General features: G+C 37.4%; 1 protein-coding gene across 13 annotated transcripts in view; it reads right to left on the bottom strand.

The window, feature by feature from the left end:
* The window catches only part of CACNB2 (calcium voltage-gated channel auxiliary subunit beta 2), a 255,178-nt gene that overhangs the window by 31,341 nt on the left and 201,384 nt on the right, over nt 1-22,453 (bottom strand). For 10 of the 13 annotated variants that reach the window (XR_008821273.1, XM_056334823.1, XM_056334824.1 and 7 more), the window contains 4 exons: nt 10,713-10,835; nt 6,003-6,139; nt 4,106-4,182; nt 109-242 (listed from right to left, as the gene is read on the bottom strand). Coding sequence is in view for 12 of the 13 variants with exons in the window: in XM_056334823.1 (XP_056190798.1) it covers nt 109-242; nt 4,106-4,182; nt 6,003-6,139; nt 10,713-10,835 (471 nt within the window). In the remaining variant the exon portion in view is untranslated. The remainder of the gene's footprint in view (nt 1-108; nt 243-4,105; nt 4,183-6,002; nt 6,140-10,712; nt 10,836-22,453) is intronic. The other 3 variants (XM_056334816.1, XM_056334817.1, XM_056334822.1) reach the window with 1 other exon arrangement.

Below are 22,453 nucleotides of genomic sequence, written 5' to 3'. Positions count from 1 at the left end.
CATGCATGTTATTGGCTTGTCAAAGGACGCAGACAGTTAACAGGACTAGAAATGTGACGCAGTGCAGGTGAGCAGGTGGACAGATGGGAGCTTGGAAGTCGGTGTTACCTTCTTAAAGAAGGGCATTCTTTTCTCTTTGGAGTGGGGTGATGTTACACTGTTTGCACTGGGTTTGGGGGAGCGATGGTTTGCTGGAATATCATTTTCTTCTGCATCTAAGCCAGTGGCATCTATGTCTATAGCTATATACAGACAAACAATTCAGAATTATCAGATGACAGGGAAAGATAGGTTAAAAAGGAACTAACAGGTAAAGAGAAATAAAACTGTCCAGAGTAATAAATAAAGAAAAAAAAATAACTGAAAAGTCAACCATGAGTACAAAACACAATAAAACAAAGGGAAAAATTTACAGGTGCAGTACATTAGGATTAGAAGACAGAAGGCAATCTGTAACAGCCACTATAATATTTTCCTCTGACCCCCTTTTACTCTGCTACACCAGACATACAGATAATTACTCTACAAAAGAGAGCAATTGCCAAGTTTGTTCTTGTTACACCAGTGTAAATCCAAAACAGTTCACTGGAATAGGTAAGATTTTCACCAACATAAACAACAGAACTTGGCCAACAACATTTGAGTTATTTTATAGCAATAAACACTAATTCAAAGTGGGTATTATCAACTGAAATTTGAAATGTCACTAGCATGTCTATAGGAAATCAAGAAACAGAAGAAAAATCACTTTTGAAGACAAAATCAGCCTGATACTGGTACAATAGTATCTGCGTTTATCTCAGGTGGACTACAGTTGGCATTTTTAAACGTTTTAACTAAAAATGCACAGTAGTTGAAAGATATATTTATTAGAAATAATAAAATCAGACCTACTAATACCGAAACTAAAAACAGTGAGTAGCGTAAGAAAAGAGATTGATCCCAGCTTGTCTCAGAGACCTGAAACCTGTTACAAAAAGTGAGGATGTAGGTAGGGCAAAATGGAAGTGAAGACAATAAACCACAGCTGTTCAACTTCTACCCTAATAGAATATACAATGCTTATACCATAAATATAAAATCTTTACCTCCTTGAGCAAGTAACAACAGTTTAAGCAATAATCACCATGGACTCAGAAACAAATACATTTACAAAATGCAAAGCCATGTTACCCTGAACGTTGTGTCCGACAGGTACCTGCTAACTACATCTGAAACAAAACCAAACCAATCAACCAAAAAAGCTTTCCTGTTTACAATGCTCAACCCTGATCTTACGTAATGTATTAAAATATGTAATAAAATTTGTCTTCAAAAAGCAAGTATGTACACAAAAGTGATCCACAAACATGCTGTACATCACCCTCCTGTGTAAAAGATCTTTACCCACCTCCTGACACACTCTGGTAACACACCCTTACCTTGCTGTGCCATTGTGTCAAACTGAATCTAATTCTAAGATCTGCAAACTTTATAGTTTGCATTGAATTTATCCAAAGCCATAATTAATCATCGCGAACTATTATGAAACCACCTGAGTGACCTTTCAGCTGCTTGATGAGTGGGACATCAACTAATACAGTGGCATGTGCTGCTAAACAACAAGTAAGTATTTCTGTCAAGCCTACGTGCAGCTACTGATTTAAAGAGACATTTGGGACAGTGATCTCTTCCTTTGAGTGAAGTATATTTTCCCATTTGAATTAGCCACAGATCTAACATGGCTAATCCTTGAGTTACAGAACCATGCCTTTGAGCCTGCTCTTGCCAGGAATGCCTGTGAGTAGATCCCCACCCTGTTTCTGTACTCCTGCTCCTAAAAACAGCCACAGAAATCACATAACATTTTCTTCTAGCAACACTGTTCCTTCACCCTCTTCATAAGTATAAAAAGAACATATTATCTTTTCTTGAATACAGGCCAGCACAGATGCTATAAATCACTCACAATAAGGCATGTTAAAACCCCTTAGGTTTTATATTCAACAAAAATAATCAGTAAAGAAAAATTAAGGTTGTTAAGATTTTCCTGTAAAAAAGAAATGCAGCATTTGATCAGATAGACATCAATATCTCCTTTTTTCATTCTGAGTCTTCACACTATGCAACATCTTCCATGATAATTCTTTTACTATTAATTATCTTCAGTTCATTGGGGTTTCTTTCCAAAGTAGTCTTCACCATTATCTTCATCCTGTTTGGTGGTCCATGAGGACTATATGGATTGATTACTATATCAATATAGTATTATTTAAATGGCTATGAGCCTCCTTTTAATTTGTTCTTCACCAGTTCTTAATCTTGTTGGTTTTATTTTTGTGACACTATTTTATATTGAAAAGAAATCCCTGACTCAAAGTCAAAAAACAAACCTCTTCAACTCATTAAATAATTTATGTATTTGTCATTTATTATACTTTCAAAAAGAGGAGGCCTGGGAGTAACTGTTGAACTCTACCTCAAACTCACTTAAGTTCTTGTGTTAGTCACAAACTCTGCCTCTTTCATCCTTCTTGGGATGTCTTAAGCAAAAAAAATAATACGGCAGACCCAAAATCTTAACATCACAGAATAAGCTAATATGCACTATTCCTAAATATTCTTCAGATTTTCAGTGTATCTGAATAAACTTCATCAAATTTCCTTCTTTCTCCAGAAAACCATGTTCCTGAAAACTACTGTCTGAAGAAACAATTCATGCAATGAATGCTAGCATGCTAGCATGGCTAGCAATCAGTCAGTTGTTAACCTAAGTATGCTGTCTGTTCTCTTACCTCTTAATTCTGTGCAACATTCTAGAAATTTAGTACATACTGATCTCCAAGTATTTCTAGGATACAAAAGAATATTATAGCATTTCAGATGCTCTAACTAGAAAATTACAAAATATGTCCATGGACACTTTTACTGCAAAAATACAGTTGTAGAAAAAGTGGGCCGTAACAGTAAATGTGACAGTTTAAAGCCATTGTAAAATGAAAGATTAAGGTGTGTTCTACAGACTTGTGATGGACACAGATAGTAAACTAAAGATGTATTTTTCAAAGAACAAGAGAGGTAGGGAACTTGAGTAGAATTTTGATAAAAAAACCTGCAATTGTAATAAATTTGGTTGTTACAAACAAATTGGTGGTTTCCCAAGAAAGCCAGATTTTTCAATCAATTTAATCAAATGAAGCTACCGCCACAACTTGATTAACTACTCTGTCTCTCTCTTAATGCCCATGTAAATACTTAAAAACCTTCAGGGTCATATAAGATGCCTGCTCTGTAGACTAGGCTCCACATAAACTTGTATGATTGCAAAATACATGCCTCTGCCTCAGTAGACAAGGTACTAGCAACATTATTATTTTCTGATTTTGAGCATTCAAAATGTAAATTTTCTCTCTCAGGAAAAGATAAAACATCCAGCAATGCAGCAGCTGAATTGAGTAGATTCTTTTTTTAATCTTCTGCTATGCTTTTTTGAAGGAGCTAATGCCAATTTCCTCCACCAACTCGTGATGTATTTGCTTCATACCTCTTGAATCCAACCTAACTAAAGTTAAATCTGTCTGTTGATGCTCTAAATACAAAACAGTATTTGTGAAAAATTTGTTACAGAAGGCAAAAAAAATCCAGTATGCTAGAATTATGGGAAGAACATCCTCATTATCAGGATTGTGAAACTAAAGGTTCCTGTTGTAAAATAATGGTGTTCTTGATGGTACTGCAGAAACCTCTTGGGAATTTTTATTCTTATTGCCGTTTTTTCTCCTGTACCAGAAGGTATTTCTTGTTCAGCAGGAGTGCTCAGACCAGACCAAACCTCTAACTGTCCTACTGCAATGCAGTCTCATCATTTTATTATGTCTTTGCTGTAAAACACTGTGGTAAGAGCAGAGAGGGAATTTTATGCATTGCTAACAGCCCTATCATTGCCTAACTTGCTGGCATTGATTCCATTACTGCAGACCTACCCAAAGCAGCCTTATAGGCAACACAGCCACCCAACCTTACACCTATGAAGCACAAGGAATAAGAAAAACAGGACTAAATGCATATGAATTTTAACAGATTAGGTGCACGAGTCTGTAAACCAAAGGGTTCATGACCTACTCACCAGATGATGGAGGCGTCGATTTTCTGGAACTAGGAACGATGTCACCCAAACTGGATGAAGAGTTTCCTCCTGATTTACTGGAGTAAAGCAACACATTAGTTTGAAGTTTCATAGCTTTCTCAGTATTTACTCTAGGTTATTTATTACCTGCCTTCAAAATGAGCTGCTTAGCCAAGAGACAAACAGTATTTCTGGCAGTGGTATAAAATATACATCTTACACAAAATGTATGTACATTTCGAGGGCTGAGGAACTGCAAACATCAATCATGCTCCTTGTTCTGCTGTGCAGCTTCATTCTGCTCTCACTACCTTGTGATGTTAATGAGATCCAATTATTAATGTGGCTACTGATACACTATTATTAATATTACTATCCATTACTAAGACCAATTCTTAAGTCAGTGAGTGAATCTATTTCCTTTAGCAGAAGAGTTATTGATAGCTCCCTAAGGAAAATGCCAGTGTGTTTACCTAACATCTTTTCAATTTAATTAAAGTACAAATTATTTTGCTATCTCAATACAAGGTAGGACTTAGGAAAAAAAAAAGCATCTCAAACAAAGACAAAGCAGTCTAGTGTTTTGTCAAGTTCTGCTTTGTGAAAACCTACGCAAGTTGTGAAAATGAAACAGTATTTTTAGTAATTTTATTTAAGTTACCATAACGAGAAAAGCAATGAAAAGAATGTAAGAGAGGCTATTTCACTCTTCAAATAATTAATGTGGTAGTACTAGTTTCAACTTCCTCCAACTTAAAATATTAATAAAGTACTAAGTAAATGCGTTTGTGACATAGGACAGTATTATCTCCAGTGATGAGTTCTGCAGAATGCAAGCCTTCACAATTGGGAAAGGGACCAAATCACTGGGTCAGATATGGCTGTATCAGAAGCATCAGGAGAGATATAAGGAACCTGACACCCTCCTGCTGAGTACAGCATACTCCTGGGAAAGACATTTCACAGGTGGTGAACGTGGCTGAGCACTGCAGAATCCTGGTCTCCTCCTAGCATAGCTTTTCAAACACTATTGCCCTTCCTACCGAAGTAGGAAAGCCCTTCTGGCTTCCCAAATGTTTCCCAGCTGTTTTCTCACTACCAGGTCCATCCCACTCAAAACGTAGTGGAAATACTTATTTCCTGTATACCCAAAGGGAAGTAAGTGGCATTTACTTCCACATGTGTTGATGTCTGGAAAACTACCTTATTAAGAACTGTACAGTGAAAACTACTTTATTTAAAACTCTACAGTAAAGATGACATTATTATCACCTTACAATATCGTTCAATACATTCAGATACTGAATCTTTGTGTTTATGTAATGATGGCTGCAGACAGAGACAACAGACTACCTGACATGAAACTTCCATCATAAAATGCAGTATTCTTAAAAGCTTTATTTGCAGAAAATGAATTTGAGAAGATCAAAACATTTTTTTCCCTAAGAGCTAACTAACAGGCACTGGCTTCAGTTTACAAATAAATTAATCTTAACATTTGCTGCAATTTCTAAAATCAGCTTTTAAAGTGTTTAGAAATTGTAAGACCATGAAAACAAGTAACAAATGCTAAAGAATTTAGAGACTGATTTTAAAGTAAAAAAAAAAAAATCGTTTGCACATAGTAAATGTACTAGCTGCAATGTATATTTGAAAATATTTTATAAAAATAAAATGGAATAATAATGATTGTAGGCTGCCACAGACCACCTATCTAAATATCTACTTTCTCTCTCAAGTGGCAATGACATTAATTACATAAATAGGCATTACTTCACAGATTAAAATGTTTCTAGCTGCCAATTACAATAATTAAACAGAACTGTAGCATACACAGCATTAACTTCCAAGTCCTGTTACAGTCAATGCTACTTTTTGAATGATTTGTTGTTATTACCTGGAGTAGAATTTTCCTTGTTTTGCCTTTTGTTCATGCTGCAGCCTCATGTTTTCTAGTTTGACTGGGCTTGGTATGAATCCTATTTCACAGCCTTCTTTTACCAACCGTCCTATCCACCAGTCATTATTAAATTTCTACAGATAAAAAAAAAAAAAAAAAGTCATATTCTAAGAACTTATTATATTTGGGATCATTCTGTTATTATTTTTAATTTGCAGCTAAGCCATTTTATGTAATTCTTCCCTGCAGTTAATCACTGTACTATGTTATTATGGCAATGAAGAATTGTGGTAATATTCAGAAATACATTAAAATAATTATACCTTGCAAATTATTCAAATGCTACAGTACTTAAGCAGAAACCTTCCTTCACAGACTTCATGACTCTCCCTGGCTTTTATATCCACCCATTTCAACATTTACTTTTTTCAGCTTCACAGTCTTTTCCCCTCATACAAGAGAGCTGCTTTTGTTTGCCCTTGATGTTTCCCCTTGGTGGACACCAAGGATTTCTTCTGATCTGATCCTACCCACTGCAACCATTTTTACAGCTCTGTAATAATCTATTTTTCTTATTCCATTATATTCAATTCTATATTTAAATAAAAAATACTACTTCTAAAACTCCCCCACTTCTCTGAACTCAATAAAATCTTTTAAATATGGCTACAGTCCACTGCTTATATATGTTCCACTGCACAGAGCTCATGCGATCTGCATCATAAACATATTATGATAGGTCCAGAAGGAATGGATATCTTTGGATAACTAAAAACCCCTTACAATTATACAAAAGCACAAGATAGTCGAAATAACTGAATTTCATCTATATGAAATTAAAGATAACGACTATACATACAGGGATTTTCATTTGCTTTTTTTTGCAGAGGTCGGTAAAGCAGAACTATTTGCTTTTTCCTTTATTATTTATTCACCATTTTTGGAGAACAGGTCACTGTTATGTATGGCCCCACATGAAATTACTCTAGGACAAGGGTCCTCAAACTTTTTAACCAGGGGGCCGGTGCGCGGATGCAGTGGCAGGCAGCCATCTGCGGCTGCTTGGTTTCCCCCCCCAACCCCCAGCGGGGGGGGGGGGGAGGGTGGGGTGCGGGGGGTTCTGTAAATACCGGGGGGCCGGATTGAGGACCCTGGGGGACGTATCTGGCCCGTGGGCCGTAGTTTGAGGACCTCTGATCTACGAGTTCCACAGGAATAACTACTGTCAAATAGGAATTTTGGATAATTTGGATTATTATTTATGAAACTGTAAGAGAACATCTGAATGAGAAGATGCCTTCTTGAATCTGAAGCTAGGAATATAGATAATATAGTGCATGTTTAATTATTTAGTAAGTGGTTTTAACAAGTGTACAGTTAGGAATAAAAGGAATTAATTTCCCCAGGAATACAACGTTGGTGGATCAATGATACACAACCTAAATCGCAGTATTATCTTCATTCTGGCTACTAGAGAAATTTTATGATGATTGAAAGAAATGTTAAAATATTAGCCAAAAAAACCCCAAAAAAACAACAAAAAAAGAGATTTAAACAGACACACTTTTAAGCTCATAAAATATAAGGGGATCTATAACATTCATCCAACAGGATGCCTTTATGAGTAAGAATACCAACATTTAATAGGGAGCTAATCTGGAATAGCAGTTTCTCAAAGCTGTAGTAAGACCCACACATTGTTAAAATCGTAACTCTTCATTAGAAAAAGCTACCTCAAGACAAGCATGTGCATTTAAAATATGTTGGATAATATAGGCGGAGCAAGACTAGCAACTGAGTCATTGGAGGTTGCCATTATATGGATCCGCTCCGTGGTATACGTGAAGTCTGCAGAAGTAGTATCACTAACTTGGTAAAAGGAAGAGATAGATAAGTAAAACCACCATTAAATTACAATCTGAAAAGCCACTACTTTTTTTTATGCTGTCCTATAGTACAACAGACTACTATGCAACAACACTGATTTTATTGTAATTGATAGAAATGCTAAAACCATAAGAATTTTTTATTTGCACAAAAATAAAGGCATGTGGAATTCACTCCTGCAAAGTCTCAAAGCTAAATGCTGTGCTAGGATATGAAAGGGAGGATAAGATACTTCTACAAGTAAGTAATACCACACACAATACTTTCTTATTTTGAAAAGCAATAGCAGAAATCTTGGTAGTGAGGTGTCCAGCTCTCAAGGTGCTGGCTGGGATGAGTGATTCTCTGTAACTCATCTGTGCTTGAAGTACCAAGGGAAACACAATTATGAATTAAATGCAAAGCAAAATTATGGCCATGCATTAAAGCCTCAAAAAATTCAGGAGTGACTAAGAAGCAGTGCATGTTCCTTCACGCAGGAAGGAATCCTTCATCTTCGTACGTGCTGAGTTCTCATGAATGTAACCTCATAATGAAAATAAATTTCCCTCACAATCACTGCAGTACTTTTCACCATTGCCCATGTATATTTTGAAATGAGGTTTTTCTTGTTTGAGGCCCTCTCAGCAGCACAAATTGAATACTCCTCGCAGACAAGAAGAGGACAGCATTGATCCAATACAGCATTACTATGCAGGCAAAAGTTACTGGGTATTAACTTAAATTTATTTATTTGTAGCAACTAGTTACGTAGAAAATATAAAAAAAACAGCACTGCATTTTATAGTCAAATATGTTTTTTTCACTTCTCATATGCAAAAATAATTATAGGAAGTACCAAAATTGCTGAAGGCACAATATCTGATGGGCAGTGCGCAGGGCATGGCCAAGGAAGATGGAGGGAGAGGATGCAGCTGTGTAGGGAAGGGCTGCTGCTCAGGGCACCCTCCTGAAGAGGCTGAACATGCACAGACGTAACAGATGCCACCAAACACAGGACCAGAGACTCCCAGACAATGTTTGACTCCTTGCGGAGCTCTTCCCACCTCTCCATCCCAGTGGTGGACCTGGCACAGGTGCAGGGTCCCTTCCGCAACCCAGCTCTGGCCTAGCACCGCTGGACAGTCAACTTTTGTTAACTGCTTAGACAGAAAACCAGGTATTTTTAAAGGCAAATCAGTGCAGAGTGCCTGTTCTATTACACCTGAAGCTGCAAGAACATTTTAATCTGTTTTTTCCACTTCTCAGCACTACATGCAGCCATAGACAATGTAAGAACTCAGCTGAGCTAAGCTTCCTTTCAAGGCATTTCTGGAGATCCAGAAAACTTCAGGAAACTTTTTTTCCCCCCTCATTTTCTCCCATACCTATTTCCACCTGAGTCTAAGCTGTGCTGTAAGGAAAAAAGCATAAATTCTAACAGAAAACCTGCTAACACCGTGTTTCTGGTTCATATGGAAACAGGGGAAACACTTGACATGAAGTCTGAGATTACCACCTCGTTCAAAATGCAGATGGAATATATGACTAAACAAAATCATTTTATCTAACCAAACTGAGCCATATTTTCCAGTGTTTCCAGACTCACCAGAGAATACTGATGGTTTTCTTTTGCCAGGACTCTGTGCCTGCTCATCTTTCCTTTTGTCAGAAGACAGAGGGGCAAGCAATTCTTTTGTACTAGGAAAACATATTTTCTTTACTACGTAACAGCCTGAATCCAAAATATCCCTTTTTTGTGTGTTTAATGGAAAATTATGAAAATTAGTCATCAGTATGAAGGCACCAGTAGTCCATTTATTGTGTTTCTGTAGTCTCTGCCCACCTGTATTTATACCTTTGTATCAGGAATGTTTCTTCCTTCTGCAGAGCACCTGCACAAGCAGAATCACTGTGCACCATCGATTATAACTACTGAGGAATTTTCTGAGAATATAAAATGGGACAAAATTTAACTTCAAATGCATGGCTAAGTTGCTCTGATCCTTAAGTTAACTTTCTGGTTGTTCTGCTATGAATTTCCATTTCCAGATGGACCACTTTCTGACAAAACACAATGGAATATGACCAGAAGCTGGGAGATCTCATAAATTGAGGGAATCATTCAGAAAGAAGCAGCGGGCTTCTAAGGTGGACCTGTATGGGAAAGTTACCAAGTTATTTGCTTTGGATTGTCTTGCAAGGAGCAGAGAAAGAAAACAACTGTAGGTATTTGAAATTGTAAAACCTGAAAATTTTCCAAGGAAAAATAAAGAAAAAGAAACCAATGCAGCAAATGCAAAGTGCCTTTTTTGACAGCTGCTATGATCTTGAAACATCACATCAGTTCTTCAGTATGTAACTGTTAACAAAAGGTTGTCTGTGCTAGAGAAGTAACTTCAGTGAAAAAAAGGAGACCTGAGGATTTTGAGGTTAATTGAGATTGAGTCACATAAAAGGGATTCAAAGGAATCAACCCTTGGCTGCTGAAGCACAATGAACCCTCAGAGTACTAGAACAGTAAATGCCACAAATATTATATCGTTGAATATGCAGATGTCAATTTTTAACACTCTGAGTAAGTGATTTTTACTAGGGAAAAGCACTTGCTTTTCAAACTTCATTAATTTGATTGTAAGTATTTTGTGCCATTGCTTTTACAAGAAGAGTGTTTAAAAGAACATTGAGTTCCTTATCCTTATACACGGTTACCTTATTTATGTAACATTTGCATAGTGCTTTGACATTGTGAAGTATTATCTTGATGTTAGGAAATAGTAGCACAATTACTCAAGTAGACCCTTAAAGAGAGATTCACCTAACTCCTCTAGCTTTACTTACTTCTTTAACATGAAGAAAATCTTTAGCCTCAAATGAGATGGCCATGCCTGGGACTGGAACGTCGTCATCATGAGCTGCACTGTACCCAACATTTGTACGAACTGCAAATGCAACAGGTTTTCCCTGCAAAACAAAAGAAAAACAGCATGAAGATTTCCCTCACAAGACATACATATGTACCAACATACACATAGAGGATGATTCCTGTAGGTTATCTTTTAAAAATTCAAACAGTTATAGAGAACTCTCAAAGCATCCATGTAAAACATCCTGAAGTATCATGTTTACTTACCTCAGTTGTTTAACATCAACACATTTGATAGAATACAGATATTGATATTTTTTTTCTAGCTACTAGTGGTCTGATTAATTTTGGGATAAGTCAAATCAGTAATTAGAAATCACGTACTGGCTGGCAATCCACATGCTATGCTCAGCTTGCAGTTCTGCTGCCACATTTGTCAAGAGTTATGGAACAGCACATACCAGCTCCCAAACAGTCTTCAGGGAAATCACAAATTAGCAGGAGCAATGCCAGCAGCTGCCAGTGACCCCTAAGCAAGACATCTCACTGCAGAGCCATTCTGAGAGTGCAGTAATGTGTCCTCAGATGATCACGTTGTTAACAAATACCAGTGTCATGGTTTAACCAAAACCAGGCACAACCAGCAACAAAAAGATTTGTTCGTTCCCATAACTCATACTACAACCTATACTTGTAGTTGGTATCAGCGAGTTATGGAATTTTCATAAGTTTTATTTTGAAGCAGCAGTTGCAGTTAAGAGTCAGTGGCCCCCCTGCCCCGCAGCTGCCCTCCAGCCTCCTGCACAGCTTCTCCTTCCAAGCCCCATTGGTGCTGAACACCCTTCTGCACAGGTATGGTTAAGCAGGTAGTGAAAGCTGCCATCCAGTTCAGCCCAGCCTACAGCTATAGAGGGCTTTGTCTTCTCAAAGGCACAACCAGAATACAGAACAACCTTTATTCTGGTTTACTCTACACCAAACAACACCTTAAGCTTGCTCTCCCGACAGAGGATATCACACAGTATCCCTGGGACCCACTGTTGTCCTACCCCAGGTTAAACTTTTAGCACACCCCAAAATCCTCCATCCAGACTGCTCTTATGATCTAGTCTGAAGACCCTATACACTACGCCTGGTAAAATAATTTTAAAGACAGGAACTGAGTCTCAGAGGTGCTCACGAGCGAGTGAGGAAGGCATGACATAATTTCTAATCTTAATATATACTAAAACTTCTACCAGAAAACAATTTTAGCTTTATTAGTTGGTATTCATCATCACTTCGGCTTCGCTAAAAATATGGTACTTTCCTAAGATGACAAGCAAAAAGAAATGTATCTCATTTCCTATGGAAGGAATTGCTTCCTTCTGTTCTTGAAAAAGAGGATACGAAAATACATCCCCTACTTCATGACAGCAAACCCAAGTACCTGAAACCAAAAATGGTGTTTTATTTTTCTGATTACCAAAAAATCCCTGCCTGCTCCACCCAGGATTACTCTGACAACTTGCACAGTGCTAGAGAGCAGAAATCTGCCACATTAAAACACATTATAAAATAAAGACGAAGATATATAAATAATTCTAAAGACAGTGTCATACCACCTGGCCTGGAAAGGACAGTTGGAAATAAAGGGAGAAAAGGTTCCCTACTGCTTAATTTAAGTCTAATGTGCTGCAAAAGCCACAGGGTTCCAATGAAGCAGATTTCAGAACTTCTGAAATAGGCCTGTATTTGAATGAACTACCACGGTCAAACAACTTACATCTAAAGTGCACATTCTGGGAAGGCTTTTTAATTTAGAAGGAGAAACAAGCTCTTTCACAACAGTGGGGTCAAGAGAGTCTCTGTGTCCAGAAGTGAAACTGGTAGTTTCAATGGAAGTAAATTTTGGAAGGGGACCACAGAATGGGCTTCACGTTTATGTGCTATTCTGGATCTAAATAAATATTTGTACATAGAGATGAGCAGGAAATGATTGGAAATAGATTTTACTCTATTCTGTCTGCTCCTTCTTCTGGAATTAATGGAAAAATCTTTAGAATTGTAAGAAAGGTTGGACAGAATGGCTCTGAAGACTGAAACTGGAACCATTTAAACAGACGCTTATTTAACTGGAAAGCCTATGGCAGACTAAAAAATCAAATACACCTGAATATATTTACGGGTTGAAATTACACATCCCAAGAGTTCCATGTCATTTGTGGTGCTTAGCCTCAATTAGAATATTGCAAATAGTCAACTGCTTTTCTTTCCAGGTCACCTGTTCTAAATCAAATAATAAATAAATTAACAAATTAGAGTACTATGCAGAATGTAGTAATAAAATAAATTGACAGTAATCTTTAGACTGTCTGTTTTCTTTCAACAAGAAAAATCCTATTGCTCTTGGAACATGCTGCAGACGTCACTCAATAGATACAGGTTATATAAATAACTTGACTATATTTGCACTGTGCAACAGAAGAAAGTTCAAATCAGAAATAATATTTAAAAAATAAGAGACAACTGGTATGTGGATCAAATTCATCCATTAACAGGAAAAACATGTAGAAAAATATGTATAACAAGAGGGAACTGGTTTAGATTTTACTAGATGTTCTTACTAGCTTCTATCCTGTGTTAGAAAATGATAGCCACACTTTTTTTATACATACAAAAACCACATTAAAAAAAGCAATAGCTGGCTTAACTCATTGTATTGGGCATCTTTCTTATACCCTAAACTCTTCTAGTGTGCTGCAAAAGGAGTTTAGGCACCTAACAAAAATTTCTGGACACCAGAATGAAAGGTATGTAAATATTAGCCATCTATGTCCCTTAATAAGTCAGCCTTGTCATGATACAGATGAACTGTTAGAAGGGCATCAAGATATGATTATGCATTCATGATTACACTTCTGAAAGTGGGCACTTGTAAGAATCACCGTACAAAAACCAAAATTCAGTGATTCCCCCACATCAGTTTAAAAATCTTGCAGTGTTGAAGCAACTCTGGTACAGCCACTTCCTAGAAGCACAAATTCGTGTCTTATTCAACTCCTCTACAATTCTCTCAGTTGTTACCAGCACTCAGTTACCCTACATACAAGGTACCGAACTATTACAGAATTAGGAAGGCCACAAAGCAAAAAGCAGTCACATAGGCATCAAATTCAGTGATACCATGTATCTTCCTTAAAAATAAAAGAAAACATGAATTACTTTGTTTTTAATATTCACACAAACCCCCACAACTTCCCTGAATTTAAAAATTACAGATTAGCAGAGTTGATGCTTTCTATGCTATTACTCATTTCAATACTGAAAATACAGATATGAATAAGCATTAAATTGTCAGATCTCCTAAACAGTAATTCATCATTAAATAGTACCATGGAATAAATCATTCATTGTTATTAAGAATGATCTTTTTGTAAAGCATAGTAAACTGTCATTGTAGAAATGTACCAGAACAAGAATGGAAATATTAAGGAACCATCTTTGCCAAATACTGACAGAGGGGATAATATGCCCAGTTATCCACTCTCATATTTGCTATATCCTCTAGCAAATATAAAATACTTAACAGAGTACTGTGACTTTTAACAGTATCAATGGATGAAAGACTTTAGGCTGACTAAAACCTTCAAAATCTCTGCTGCACTGCAACAAACAGCGATCTTCTGCAAGTTAACGTCCTTGACATACTTCTTAGAAGTGATCTAAAATTTCCTATTAGAGGGCAACAACTGACTACCAAATAAAAAAGAGAAAAATGGAAACTACTCCAGAACTATCTTAATATGAAAGATAAGTTGCAGGTAAAAAATCCTCTGTCATTTCCTGCCATCAAAAAATTAATGTACAATTCTCGAGCAGAAAAACAAAGCAGAACATTGAGCTACAGATATTCACAGAAACAGTATGTCCCATTTTAGATACTTGTCATACTGGTAGAAAGGGAGACTGAATTAACATGGGACTAGACTACAATAACTCATCTAATTGAATATTTAAAACTAATTAATTTATAAAAGTTAAATGCTAGCCTTTTTACATAAATAAGTAATTCTGAAAGTTTCATAGTACTGTCAAATTAACTGCTTTTTCTTTTCTTGAACTACATTGTCTTCAACTAAAAAAAATAATCCAGTCATTATGTAATCAGGGCCATATGTTAATTTTTTTTTTAACATATGTGTATGTATACTTTAAAATATATCTAGCATTTGCTTACATATTCTACAGTTTTAAAATCAGGCTGGGTCAAAACAGTTAAGCACTTTCTGTTCGCTTTCTAAATCTCCATGAAAATGTTATGGCAGTTTAGCGCTCAGTTAATCCACAGGCTAGACTACAAGGACAGATGCTTCCAGATGTTTAACAGTTTAACATTTCGTCTCTCTCAAGAGAACCAACACAGCCTGAAAAAGTTCACTTATCTTCAGAATGAACATTTCCACCTTTTTTTCCTTCCCTCCTGCCATGTGAAAATACAACATTCCCCAGACCAAATAACCCCACAAGGAGAACAATAAGCAGACCTTGAGCAGTACCACCATCTGTACCACTAGGGCAGCAGGGAGTGGAGTTCTTCATGAACCAAATTCAGCTCCTGTTTTAAACTCAGAATATAAATCAACGCAACTTTATTCACCAATTGTTAAGGCAACTTTGGCTGTACACTTTTGGTAATGGACATGAATTGAAGTGGGAATGTTACTTTTTTTTTTTCATCTTTTTCTGTCTGGATCTCACTCTCTTTTGGTTCACAAGTTTGTTTTCACTATATACATCTTCATGCCAACCCTCAATACTGAGTCAATACTATTTACAGTTAAGTATTATTATACTCTACTACTTATGTTCTCTCACTTTTTTTTATGACTGACTTATATTGCATGCATACACAAGCATTGCACATTGTATGGTGTCTTGGTCAATTTGTCAGTTTAAACGACTTTGCACCTGCTTGGCTGAATTCGTATTTGACAAATATTTCACCCAATAACAGAGCAAAACAACACAATCTGTCTTCAAGTAATGTATTTAAAACATGACAGGACCCTTTCTTCCCTGTAACTCATTTCAGATTTTTTATGCTGTGCCATAAACCCAGTGGATGCAGCCCCCGGGGATCCAGCCAAGGAGGCAAATTTCCTGACACAGAATTTGCTCACAGAACAGGTCATCTCCCTCATGGCCACTAATTTTGGGAATGTTGCTTGATAATTAAGGTACCTCTACTCCCCATCCACTACCAAAATGTAGAAAAAACAGATTAGAGCATTCTCCAACCATCTTCATTTACACTTGTGGTTGTCCCTATGTGAAGCAATGACTCTAGGGCTACAGAAATATAAGCAAGGCTTAAGGCTGCTTTTACTTTCTTCAGCAGTAGGTGATGAGGATCTAGGGTCTCTGATCCATCTCGTTCCTCACTCTATTACATCATTCCCACAGTAGATGTGTAATGCATTTACGCCAGTTTAAATGAACCCAGAATGCATCTTTTATGAAGGCAATGCCAGCTAAGTCCGTAACCGACTTAGAAAAATCCTTCAGCTATCATTTTGACAAAGTGCTTGTCAAAGTTGGTATAAAGTTCAGAAAATTAATCTCAAAGCAAGTCTCCTTCCTCACTATTTCTAAATAATGCTACGCTTCCTTCATCACATCCACATTTCACAGATGCCTTATCTTGAAAGCAAGGGATTATTTTTCTCTTGGGTAATGAATACAATGGGTCTCTCCAAACACTACCACGTTTGCACTCATGAAAATTTAATTCACCACACAATTTTTTTTCAGCTGAGGAAAGATGATACTACTACTGAACCTTTCATTAGTAGCCTTGGTAGGGAGTAAATATGTCAGGTAATGACCTACATTTGGCACTATTTCCACAGAGTAGCCCTGTCCATAGTGTTTGGGTCATAAGCAGTATTAATACCCAATGAAAGAACTTTCCAACTTTAGATTATTTTGTACACTAATTTATGCATCTGTTACACAAGAAACAAAAATCAAACCCACCTGAGTACACAAATAATTCAAGGGAAATTCGTGTCTTAGATGCTGATTGTTGCTGCAGCCTCATTACATATATGCAATTGTCCAATCTGTAACAATAGCAAGAGCTTCTGCTCAGCAATCCCATTGCTAAGGTAGCAACGACAATTTGTGGCTGTCCCAATAGAAAACTAGAGTATACCTGCTGTCACTAAAAGCAGTGATCAATGTATGACCTCCCAGCAAAGATTGGGCCTTCTTTTATTGGCATGGGTGTACATATCAAACAAGTCTGGTAGCAAGACAGAACGACAGAATAATTGAGGTTGAAAGGGGCCTCTGGTGCCACCTAGTCCAACCCCTGCCCAAAGCAGGCCTGGTTAGATCAGGCTCCTCAGGGCTGTGTCCAGGTGAGTCTTGAGCATCTGCAAGGACAGACACCACAACCTCTCTGTGCATCCGTGCTCCAGTATCTGACCACTGTCACGCTAAAGAACCATGCAGGAACTATGGTTCACTCATAGATAGATGAGTGAGGGACATAAAAATCTGTAACAGACAACAAATAATGGATTTTATACTCCAGTATGAGGAAAAGGAAGCCTTGTTACAAGCAGCAATCGCCAATTTCCAGTTTTAACTGTAAGTGGTCTAAATAGAGGGTTACTTTAACCACTAGGTTAGGGTTTGTGCGTGCATGCGTGTATGATATACCATTATTTCAGGTTAAGATAGCAGTTGTATTACTTTGCTACAGCTGACAGCGCTGCCCTCATAAGCATGTAATGCCGGAGGCTCAAGTCTTGGATTAGTGACTCCCTGGGCAAGGTGTTGTACACTCAACACTTCCAACAAAGTAAAGGAGCTGAAAAACAAAAGTACAGTGGGAGAACAAAACACAATACAATTGTAGTTAGTAAGTTCCAGCCTGAGTAAAACAACCTTATAATGAGATTCAAACTCCTCTGAATCATTTATGCTTTTGATAGCATGGATCTCTCTGGAGGGATTTGGGAGAGAAGCGGTCAGCCAGAACATGTAGTTCTGGAGCCAAACTTCCTTACTGACTCAAGCACTGAGAAATTATTTGATCTGGGTACATTTTACCATCTATTTCCAAAACTAAAGCAATGTAAACTCTGCCCAGCTGTTACCAGTGCTTGCACTGCTACTTTATAGAGGGCTAGCTCACCAAATCCTTGCCTAGGAAACATCACAACCATGGCTTTCCAGCACCTGACACAAATGCACACCCTTCTGCAAGAGCAGCCAGCAAGGAGACGTGCCCAAACCACTGCTGTGATGAACCTTCCTCTTGAACTCTCCATGCAGTCTTTCAGGGTTGCTGCATGGAAACTCAGCTATTAAAATTTAAGTGTGATTTTCCTTAGGCTCGAGGGCCATTGGTGACATTCACTGAGGAAATCTCTGAGCCCTTCCACAGTTCCTTGGTACCCCTGCTACAGCAATACCTGCTCTCAACGTTAAAGAAAAGAAGGAAGATTTAACACATCCAGCTGGTACAAAAAAAGAGTCTGCCAGATCCTTTTTTTCTTAACAATAAGTAGGCTTAAGAAATATTTTTTCTTCCTCTGGTACTCTCTAGAGATACTTTTGTTACTATTTTAGCTCATCTTCACACACAGCTTGAAACTCATGCTTCCTACTTCCTTTTACGAAATCATATTTGAATAGAGTCACCAATGTCAGTTTACGTTCAGCTCAGGAGGCAGCAAAGACTGAAATAGCTTTAGTGACGCACACAAAGCTTTCTCATGTAAGTGGGGTCTTTTTTTATTAGAGCATAATGCCAAAACTTATCGGTGGCCATGTGCCGTCTGCATGCAAGCGTGCCAGAAAGGTGGCTCTTCGGTACCACCCACTTGTGTAGTTCACAGGAACAACTGGAAACAGGCACAGCTGAAGAAGTCTGTTTGTGCTTACTGAAAACATGCTTATTCTGGCAGCAAAAGCCAGCAGATGAAAACTGTCGTTTGCAATAAAAATACTGTGCTGGTATTTCAAGTTCTTTTTTTCACTGTCACAGTGAGGACATTTTATGCTTATGAGACATTTTAAGCTTATGAGACAGCATTTTAGTAGGTCTTAGGTTTTTGGCTAAATTGAGGTTCACATAGACAAAAGATCTGCAGTAACATTTTCAGGCTATTCGCAAACAAAAATTCTCCAGGAAAAGCATAAATCTGTGACACAGCAAGCCAAAGAAAACACTAAATAAATCAACAATGCAATGGCTGGTTGAAAATGTAGATACTATTATCAAAAGCTCCTGAAAAAAAGCTGTGTAATTGAAAACATTTTTTAATTCAATATTATGCATGCAAGCTTTATTGCTAGTTCCAATATTTAAATGATTTTGCAGTTCATTTTTCAACTGTATCAGAAAGTCTCTATGACTGCTAGAGCCAAAGGTTAATGTCAAAATGTTTCACTTTTACATAGTATGTTACGCATGTGTTTTTAAAGTATCTATGATGAAAATTTCTTCCTTCATTAGAAACATAGATTTTGTAGCTAGACTACTCTATTTCCAGGAGTTGTATGAATAAATGTTCCAAGGATGATATGTTAAAGAGTTTGAAAAGTGAAACTTTTTATTAGCTCTTAAGAAATATGCTGAACAAAACCTGAAAAGTTATGCCAGCACATGGTAAACATAGAGCTGACTCAATGCTCCTGCCCCTTCCGCATTCTAACATTTTATGCCCAAAGTGTATGTTATCCCACTCTACAACTGAATACCTATTTTTTGGTAGGTCTTGCTCTATCTGAGATATTTATCATATGTAAGTTCAAATGGAATCTCTACTGCAAATCTCCTTGACAACCTCAATACAGATTATAGAAATCAAAACACATAGCACACATCCATTTAAAGCTGTGCTAAAAGAACATTTAATAAAGTTGAAAGTCAAGCATCTCAGAGATAGGAAAAGTCAAAATGGACATACCTTAACTTAGGGGAATGGTGGTGGTATCTTTAACTTAGCCCTCATTATGTACAGTATTATGGTACAACCATGAACTTCCTAAATCACGTATTCCCCTGCCTCAGTACCGTATCTCGCTTGCATGCAGGAAGGATCTCCCACTCTAACAGATCAAGAATGTATGAAACACAAGGAGCTCTCTATAGTATCCTATAATCCTCCTATGGTTTAATTTTTGCCATCAAAGAGCGAGGCTCAACCAGTTCAAGAGAAAGGCAAGAAGTCCCTAAGCGATGATTTATCTCTTTTAAAGTGGCATGAATCACCTTTTGATACTCTCTATCCCCGAAGTAGGGAACTAAGGCACCAATCCCCAACTAACCAAGCATACCAAGTCCTACCCACTACTCACTGTTACGTATGGGAAGTTTGTTGAATTTGTCACTCAACATTTATGGAAACTTTTGATCTACTTTTGATCTCAATCTGTGATTTAGCAGTCCAGCCCCAACACCGTAAGGACAAATGAATGATTGCCCAGTGTTCAGGTAGCTTCTGCACAAGGTCCCACAGAAACAATAAATCATTGGTGAATACTTCTCTCTTCTTAGTATGTGATAACTACAACACTTGGCCACTACAAGGAAGAGAACAAGAAAGCAGAAAAAATAATAAACTACCTGTTAAATATAATCAGAAAAATACAATACAGTAGATTATGGCACTATGTATCTGCACAGGAAAGTTAAGTGAGTACAAACCACTCTATATCTTTCATCTTCTAGCTTTGGAGCACCTGATACTGTATACTTAGCTTGCTTTTTTAAAATAAATTTCATTTTGTGTGTGTATGTGAAATTGTCTATGTTTAAATAAAACAAACAACAAAAAGATCCCTTAAGTAATACATTTCTAGTGTCATGCTGACGTTTTCATACACTGTCAGTACGACTGAAATACAAATTTATTCTATATAAATAAATATTTACATAATTAATTAAGAAAAATAAAATAATAATATAATTTAAAGTATTTCTACTGCTAAAAACTCCTTGCAACCTGAAGTGCAAAATTAACATACCGCTAACGTTTTAACATTCTGTAACAGAAATAGCACTAGAGTTGAGGCACACTTTGGCTGTGCTCTTCTCAAATACCTGTTGAAAGCAGAACAACTGTGAGACTTGGGAGCTAGACCTATTTAAAGGAAAGCTAATCAGAAAGTGGTTTTACCAAAATTTTTTGTTTTTTTTTTTTTAAAAAAAGTTTACCTGAAGCTGATACAAAGCATATAAAATATCAGACCAAATATCTTAATTTTGGCAGAATGACAAACAGAAGGAAAATAAATTCTACATCACTAACTTCATTATTATAATTCTCTTGTATCGGTTATAATGTTCCATTTGCCCTTTGGGCAAAACTGCACATCTTGAGTCTTCAGCCTGGCCATCACTGTGGCTGCGCGCATCTGCCAGACCAGGGAGCACTTACCCCTTCCTCTTCTTTTGCAACTCTTCCCAGGAAGAGTTCCACGGAGGTTTAGCACCAGCAGAGTAGCTGGTGCCCTGCAGTTCTCCTGCCCCATTATATGAAGTCATGGCCTTGCCCATGTGTCCTGGAAATCCTTTTTCACCAGAAATACCCTCCAAAGATTTAGAATTAAGTTAGAGCAGCACTAGGGCTTCTCTGACATAAGCCACAAACCAGGCAGAATCATGCAGGGGAGAAGCCAACATAACATAGCTAAAAGCGAGGCTTTGGGTCATTCTTCATCTGAGCCGCCCAAGAGCAGCCCATAATCAGGGCTTCAAAATTTATGAGGGCTCTCATCCCTTTCCTGTCCAAAAACACTCTCTCACAGTAACACACTAGAAAATTAATTACTTCTCTTTATTTCCTAATATTCTTATTTACTTTTCCTTAAGACATCTCATTTGGATTCTTTGCTCGGAGCACAAGATAAAACAGGTTTCCTGGTGGGTGTATGAGATGCAAGAGTGAAGTGCTGTGATGACGATATCCTTACAGAATACATTATACAGCTGGTGCACAGCTAGTCATCTACCCAGCAGATGAAACACTAGCTGGCAATAAACCTTAATCTTATTATAGCCATAGAACTGTTAAGGTTTAATTCCAGGTTGGATTCAGCAAGAGTTATTACAAAAGCATGAAATATAATGACATGGAATTGTAACAATTTTCTCTTTGTAAGAAAAAGAGGCACAGCATCAAAATGCAAAGTACCAGTAAGAATTCTAATTTTGGTTTCTAGACATTTTTAATTTACTCTACTTTTTTTGGCTCAGTGGACTGAATTTTCTGTGGGTATGCAGGGACGTAGTTCCTTAGGCTGAATCAAAGCAAATGGAGCCGCCCATGCTCAGTCTTACCAGGGAATCAACCTGAGCAAGACAACACCCTTCTATGATACAGCTGCCTATCTACACAAAGTTTTTTATCCACAGACAACAGGTATTACACATATAGCATCTCATTTATGATCTTACTCATATATCACAATAGCATCTTATTCATGAACAGCTGTCATTTACAGGCACAACATTACACAGGGCTTTACATGCCTTCACCTGTTGTTACAACAGGTTCTCCTGGGAAGTGACTGCCACCGCCGTGAGAATCAGCCCTTCTCCCCTCTGACCCCCAAACTGTCTTGCCCTTTATTTTGTAAGGCTGTTTATATTGCACAAACCCCAAATTCCATTTCTTTCTCACCGCCACATACTGTAGAGGGGAGAACACTCAGA

This window comes from Falco biarmicus, chromosome 4 (assembly GCF_023638135.1).
Source record: "Falco biarmicus isolate bFalBia1 chromosome 4, bFalBia1.pri, whole genome shotgun sequence".
NCBI lineage: Eukaryota > Metazoa > Chordata > Aves > Falconiformes > Falconidae > Falco > Falco biarmicus.
This window is presented reverse-complemented; position numbering and strand designations above follow the sequence as displayed.